This window comes from Neurospora tetraspora, assembly GCF_033439725.1.
Source record: "Neurospora tetraspora strain CBS 560.94 chromosome Unknown B0H65scaffold_4, whole genome shotgun sequence".
Classification (NCBI taxonomy): domain Eukaryota; kingdom Fungi; phylum Ascomycota; class Sordariomycetes; order Sordariales; family Sordariaceae; genus Neurospora; species Neurospora tetraspora.
The window spans coordinates 341,536-348,677 of NW_026944386.1; the positions used below are offsets into that span (position 1 = coordinate 341,536).

General features: G+C 53.6%; 2 protein-coding genes across 2 annotated transcripts; one reads left to right on the forward strand and one right to left on the reverse strand.

Moving 5' to 3' along the window:
* Positions 1 to 1,009: 1,009 nt before the first annotated feature.
* B0H65DRAFT_426843 (uncharacterized protein) lies at positions 1,010 to 2,377 on the reverse strand (the record flags this gene model as incomplete). Its single annotated transcript, XM_062824655.1, has 3 exons — positions 1,010 to 1,436; positions 1,497 to 1,675; positions 1,733 to 2,377. The coding sequence occupies 3 exons, from the start codon at positions 2,375 to 2,377 to the stop codon at positions 1,010 to 1,012; spliced, it is 1,251 nt and encodes a 416-aa protein (XP_062681240.1).
* Positions 2,378 to 3,176: 799 nt separating this feature from the next.
* On the forward strand, positions 3,177 to 5,434 carry B0H65DRAFT_463977 (uncharacterized protein). Its single transcript, XM_062826740.1, has 3 exons — positions 3,177 to 3,541; positions 3,636 to 5,051; positions 5,125 to 5,434. The coding sequence occupies exons 1-3, from the start codon at positions 3,361 to 3,363 to the stop codon at positions 5,274 to 5,276; spliced, it is 1,749 nt and encodes a 582-aa protein (XP_062681241.1). The 5' UTR covers positions 3,177 to 3,360; the 3' UTR covers positions 5,277 to 5,434.
* The last annotated feature ends 1,708 nt before the right edge of the window (positions 5,435 to 7,142 follow it).

The window sequence follows — 7,142 nt, forward strand, 5'->3', positions numbered from 1 at the left end:
GAGGTAGTGAACAGCGCTAGTGGGTGGTGCTAATAGTGGTAGTAGGTACTGCTGTAGGGCAGATATCACTGTAGTGATACGCTGTAACTGTTGGTGGAATGCCTGTAGCCCACTAACAAAATGTGGGGTCACCTGTCTGCTTTGTTCGAGCACGAGGGAGTTCTCGTCGGCCGAGGTACCTTGGAAATATCGACGACAAAGTGATGATGTTTCTACAAGGAGGTTTCAAAGTCCGTTAAAGAAAGTCCAGAAGGAAAAAGTTGATGATGTGAACTTGTATTACCGAAAGAACATTGGGTAACGGTTCGTGATGCCACCGGTTGGGAGCGAGAAGAAAAGGATGAACAGATGTCGAGCCTCAAGCTAATAAAAGGAGGAAGGGCAGAAGTTATAGTAAGGAACACTTGGAATTTGTAGCCTGTCAGGTGCGAGCCGACCCAGTTGGATGACGAACTTGACGGTTTCCATGATATGCTATGCGAGAAAACTCGACCATAACCCTAACCCCCACCTCCTTTTTGCATGAGCTCTACATATCGCGGAACTGTGAGAACCACCGAGTACATTACGGCCGTTCAGGTACAAATCGTGAAAAACATTAACCTGACAAGTTGTCGTACCTACTTCAGCCCTTTCCCCGACAGCGGGAAAGCAGCCGCAGAAGCCATTCGGGAGCGCTTAGTTTCAGATGTCAACTCCATCCTCTTTGGCGTTTCCTTCTGCGCATACCCGTTGCACATGTTCACTTCACCACCAAGCTATCTGCGAGTCAGCACCTGGAGCAGAAGATCGGTCATCCATATCATCATGTTCTCTATCCGTCCGTAGGTAGGTATCCAAACCAAAGAAACACTTCTGTCGTCAAATAGCAGAGTGGTATACAACAACAACAACAACAACAACAACAACAACAACAACAACAACAACAAAACAAGGATATCATCACTCACTCACCCTTTCCTTCCCCTGTTTCCATCTCCTCCCCTTTTTAGGGGCCCAAGAGTCCAGTTTACTCCTGTCCCTGAACCCTCCTAACCCAATCATCACCCAACTTGCCCGCCCTCACATCAACAACCACCACTCCCCTCCCCCGTCCCACCCGCTCTTCCTTCTGCCACCACTTGGTCTCCTCCTTCTTCTTCTCCTTCTCGCCGTTCTTTTCTGTGTCATCGTCCTCAGAGTCCGAATCAGCAAGGCCACCATCTCCTTGCTCAGCACCAACCACCAACACAATGTCGTGCCTTAACCATGTCTGGAGGGAAGTGATCACGCTGCCGTCCGGTCCGGCCAGAGATTCCTGGAGGTAAAGGATCTCGGGCTGAATATGACGTAGGATGTGGGAGTGGCCGGCGGGGGTGGAGAAGGTCAGGATGTGAGAGGGCTTGGAGACGAGGGTGGTTGCTTGGTTGTAGAGGGAGGTGTAGGCGGAACCGGCACTAGAATAAGGGTTAGTTATGAACCAAACAAAATGGAAATGGAGCAGGAAAAAGACTTACAGAGGGTCCTTGTCCTTGCTCTCGGCGGGTGTCTCGGCTTCAATGTTGGAGAAGGAAGAGCTTAGCGAGGGAGGCTTGGAGGAGTCTTCGGACTTGTCCTTGAGCTGAGGGGCGTAGATGAGGATGTAGAGCTTGGTAAGGGAGAGATCGATGTTACGGGGGATGTGGGAGAGGATGGACTGGAGTGGTATGGTTGTTAGTAACTGGACGATGGTTCTGTTTAGACGAGGACTTACAGCATGTTCATGGTACTCCTCATCACCAGCTTCCACATGGTTATCGGCCGAGACAATAATGGCAACCTTTTTCCGGCGTTGGTTCTTGTTGGAGGCGGCAGTGGTAGTGACAGCGGGAGCGGTAACCGGGGCAGTAATCGTGGTAGGTTGAACAACGGGACTCTCATTTCTGGAAGTAGTAGCATTCTCAACCTGTTTTTTCGTATCCGGGTCGGACCACGTCTCGTCGTCAGCAAACTCGCTCCTCAGGCTGTCTTCCTCGCGGATGGCGGAAAGGGCGGTACCCACAGCTGCGCCCGCTGCAGTCACGCCGGCGGCGACCTGTCGCTTCGCGCCGTTGAAGAAGTCGGCCGGACTCGGGGTGCGGCGGAGGCCCCATCCTCCTTCGGCCTGTGCTTGGGCATTGGGGGAATGGGCTGGCGGCTTCAGACGACCTTGGCCGGAGGCTCCGTAGGGCGGGTTGTCGCCGTAGTCGGCGTTCTCGTAGTCGAGGTCCTGGAGGGTCGAGTTGGTCTCGTGTTCCTCGCTCCGGTCCTTGCGCTGGCTCCAGATCCATGCCGCGACACTGACGGTAGCAACGGCGGCCGTCACAACCAGCGGCACCCAGGTACCTAGAGCGCCATTACGACGTCTGTTGTCGGACATTATAACGATATGTTCTTGTTCTATGTCGAGTTCTAGATGGTCGCTCTCATGGCACTGTCGTGAGCGGTGTCGAGCTGTCGGGTCGTCTTTCGTCTCAACCCGCAGGCGCACTTCCAGTCCAACAAGAAGAAGACGAAGACTGAGCAAGTTTGCGATAGGTGAGGAGAAGTGTATTGTAGGCGCGCAAAGATGGAAATGTTGTGGCTGGTCGCTAGCAGTTACCGAATAGCGGCCCACTGACAGACCATAGGGCGGAGTCTATGCGAGCGGAAGACTGGGGAGAGGTAGGGGTCGTCGACTGGGTTGTTGACTGGGCGAGCTGGGGTCCTGGGGAAGTGGATGCCTCTTCAGCTGCAGAGTCGGAAGGCTGGAGACGTTGAGGGTGTCAAGTTGAAGCCAACGAGGGCAAAGAGCTCAGCTGGAAGAGAGGAGGTCCTCATGACGCCGCGTCTTCAACCGAGGCTGGTGGTTGGTCAGACAAGTCCAAGAGCTGAACATCACTGGACAGTGGACTTTCAGTGGAAGAAGAGAGCTTCCAGTGGCGGGGGTCGTGACAGACCACCAGATCCCATATTCCAAACGCCATGTCCGCCAAGCCGTCACAAGCGCACTTGGCCGCATTCGGACTGGCAGCGAAGATCAGGGCGTGTCTCCAGCGATGTTCTTGTTTGCACGCCCTCCACATTTGTCTGACGGAACTGTAAGAGCGCACAGACCACTCCATCATGCCCCTCCACCAGTGAGAGCTTTCACTTTCATTGAGACTTTGCGATTGTGAGTCAAGAAATCGATATTCGAACAAGACATTCACCACTTTTACGAAAAGTCGACGTTAAAGAAACAACACCCGTACGCGCTCTTATATCACACAGCGCCGTTGTTTTTCCGTCGACCAATATACCCGACACTAGAATACCGGTGTCACCTCTTTTGCGCAAAATAATCCGACATCGACAACCAGTTCCTCTTTTTACGTCTTCAAGATGCCCCACGCTGTAACTATCGCGACTCCGGGCCTCCAAGCCTTGATCCTTTGCGGTCCCGGCAGCTCGTTTCCTACTTTCACCGCCAACCCAGATGCGAACCCCAAGGCTCTCCTACCAATTGCCAACAGGCCCATGGTCTGGTATCCTCTCGACTTTTGCTACCGCGCAGGCATCACAAGTAGGTCATGGTTTTGTCAACGTCTTGGTGTTGAGTGAGATCTGATATCTCCATGTCTTGGCATATTCTCTTGACATATACTAACTCTATCCAGACATCACCCTCATCTGCCCGCCCACGGCCCAAGAAGCCATCCAAACTGCCCTCAACACAAACCCCTTCCTCACCAGCCTACCATACCCCAGGCCCGACCTCCTAGCACCCAAGGACCTCGACCAGAACACCGGTACAGCAGAGATTCTCCGTCTCCCCGAAGTCCAAGCAACAGTAACCGACGACTTCCTCGTTCTCCCCTGCGACTTGGTATGCGAGCTCGGCGCCGACAAGCTCCTCCAAGCATGGATGGTCAAGTCCGCCAGCCTCACAGACCTCCTTGACGACACACGGGCTGAGAATGGTCCTCTCAAGCGCAGCGGCGGTCTCGGTGTATGGTATCAGACCAAGACTGCTACTCCCATCAAGGGCGAGGAGACCGATTTCCTGGCCACCGTTCCTCTACCATCTTCCTCGGTCTCGCCCCCTAAGGGCTCCCTATTCCCCAACATTTCCAAGGTCGCCTACTCAATGCCTACCGATTCGTTGAAGGATCTCCTCGAAGAACAGAAAGGCTTCCCCACGCGCCATGCCCTTCTCAAGAAACACCCCCGCGTGCGCATGCTGACCACTCACCGCGACGCCCACATCTACATCTTCCCCCACTGGATCATGGACTTCGTCAAGGAGAACGACCGCTTGGAGACCATCGGCGAGGACGTCCTAGGCTGGTGGGCCAAAGCCGGCTGGCAAAAGGGACTCTCCACGAAGCTCGGTCTCGACACGATCCTCGGCCAGTCCTCCACCACCGCCCCCAACACCGACGGCAAAACCTCCCCCGTCGGCTCCCACACCCCCAAGGACTCCGCCACCGTCCACCCGCCCACCGGCTCGCAAATCCACGACGCCGTCTCCGCCTCCGGCGCCACCAACCTTGAAGGCCCCGTCCGCCCCGTCATCCGCGCCGGCGACAAGCCCGGACAAGCCAACGAGCAAAACGATAGCACCATCCCGCCCATGCTCGCTTACGTCCACCCTTCCTCCTCCACCGGTTCCACCCCCTTGATCCGCCGCGTCGACACCGCCCAGCTCCTCCTGCAAATCTCCCTGCAACTCGCCAAGCTGCCCTCGATCGAAGAAGTCGGTTCCGCCGAAGCCGCTTCGCCCTTTGCGCACATGCGCAAGGTCGCCTACCCCGAGGGCGTCAAGCCACGCACGACCATCACCAAGCAGGACTCGCTGGTAGCGGACAATGTCACCGTCCAAGAAAAGACGAGCATCAAGGAGTGCGTGATCGGCGCCAACTGCCAGATTGGCGAGGGCGCCAAGTTGTCTCAGTGTCTGCTGATGGACGGCGTGGTGGTGGGCAAGAATTGTAAGCTTACCAAGTGCATCCTTGGTAAGCGCAGCGAGGTCGGGGAGGGGTGCACGTTGACGGAGTGTGAGGTGCAGGAGAATTTGTTGGTTGAGGCTAGGAGTAGGTTTTTCCTTTTTCTTTTCCCCTTTACCCTTTTGTTTTTGACAGGTGCTAACATGTGTGTGTGAAACAGCGGAAACAAAGAACGAGAAATTCATGTCCTCCTCCGGTCTCGAGGCTACCGAGGAGGATCTTGCCGAGGATGATGACGACGAGGATAACGATGGCAACGGCAATGACGACGACGACGAGGATGAGGAGGATGATGAGTCGGCGGAGGAATAGGATATCCTTTCTGCTCCATCGACTCCGAAAAGTCACCGGCACGGGCATCAGTACGGGCAGCAGCAGCAGCAGCAGCACGGGTCGCAGCATGGACCGCAGCAGCAGCACCAGCAACAGCAGCCGCGGCAGCAGACAAGGCCCAGAAAGGGAAGCTGGTTAAGTCGATTCTCGGGGTCAGGAGGAGGAGGGGATGAGTAAGTGCCAAGTGGCATGCATTGCTTGGAATTGGTTAGTTGAGTGGTTGTTTGAGTACACACATACATACCCTTTAAAGGTTCTAGGTTATTCCAAAAGTTTTTCATTTCCTCCTCTGTCCCAGGAGAACTGCCCTAGTGGGCGGCATCGCATGGATTGCTTTTCGTTGCTATCAAAGCCTCTTTGAATCACAGAGTAAGAGAGGGCATTGGCATTGCCTTGCTTTGGTATCGTAAGTCCTACGTTGTCAGATTAAGAGAGGGAGGGCATTGCTGGAGGGGGGCACATGAACCGAGACCGATGAACTCAAAAGAGTTGAGCTATCGTCTTTTTTCTTGCCTTAGGTACACACCACATCCGCTGCCTTATGCTTCGCGAAGCATCAAGTTGAACGTCTCTTTACACAGTCGACATGTGTTTTATGGGCGAGAGAGAGAATCGTGGGAATAATACCAGTTGCGTAGTGCTGAAAGTATGAGTGCACTTCACTTGTTGACTACCTCTATTGTCCAGGCATGTCCCATGAGGAGGACTCCCGTCTGGATTTTGCTCACTAGCTTAGCTTTTGTAAGACAAATGTACATTACCTAGATAGTCTATCAAGATAAGTACCGTACTGTAACTGAGACCTACACATTGCTATCTACCGTATCTTTGCTGGTGTTACCCAACTAGCGATCACCCAACACATGATGTTAGAGCTACCAAGAAGACTCACGTTCTTAGCCTTACCTAATAACCAAACCTACAGAACTCCTCCTTGGCATCTGGCGAGCTCACCGCTCTATCTACTTATGTACACACAGTATATATCACAGGAGGGAGGAGGTTACATCCAGCCAGACACAGGCACCGGCACAGGCACAGGCACAGGCACAGGCACAGGCACAGGCACAGGCACAGGCACAGGCACAGGCACAGGCACAGGCACGAACCCATCAGCCAGTTCCCCTTAAGAAAGAGGGGGGAGGCCTCCCATTTACATATGTAACGCACGTTCGGCATGCATGCAGCCTCACTCATCCTTCCACATTCGCATGATGTTACAAGAACGTCGATGTAGGTACGAAGATTAGGTAATGCACAAGTCGTGGCACCTCTTTCACCTCTTTCACCTCTTTTATTATTCAACCATTCCCATCCCCATCCCCATCCATCCGGAAGTTTTAGTAGTAACACTTCTTCGAGAACTATTTGAAATTTGCCCAGACAAGCATCGCATAGTTTGTCATAGGCATAGGTTGACATCGCTAGACTAGACTAGGCAAGGAGGTGAGAGATGACTGAGCAGCGCTCAACATATACATATACCAATTTGCTACAATAACCGCCGCGGGCGTACAATACAAATACACAAATACCTTATCTATTTGACTGCTGTACCTAGGTAATTTCGAGAAGAAGGGAGGGGAGGGGGATATCATCTGATAGATAGTAGGTAGTGGAGAAGGCAGGGCAGGGCAGGGCAGGGCAGGCACAATGAAGGAAGACGAGACGAAAAGGGGAAAAGAACATGAGTGCATCTCGCGTGTAGGTACGATGGATGCACAACAAAAGCGGGAGGCGGAGGCCCAAGCCCCTAGGTAGCAAGGCTGGCTGGCGACTGAGTTAGTATAGCATCGCTGGCTGAATGGCGTTTCCGATGATGCGATGCATGCCATGTTCAGACCT

What these genes read in the sequence shown, in the direction of transcription:
- B0H65DRAFT_463977 (XM_062826740.1), top strand. Translation starts at nt 3,361, where the DNA reads ATGCCCCACGCTGTAACTATCGCGACTCCGGGCCTCCAAGCCTTGATC. An exon ending in CTACCGCGCAGGCATCACAA is followed by an intron (nt 3,542 to 3,635) that starts GTAGGTCATGGT and finishes AACTCTATCCAG; the next exon opens with ACATCACCCTCATCTGCCCG. An exon ending in TTTGTTGGTTGAGGCTAGGA is followed by an intron (nt 5,052 to 5,124) that starts GTAGGTTTTTCC and finishes TGTGTGAAACAG; the next exon opens with CGGAAACAAAGAACGAGAAA.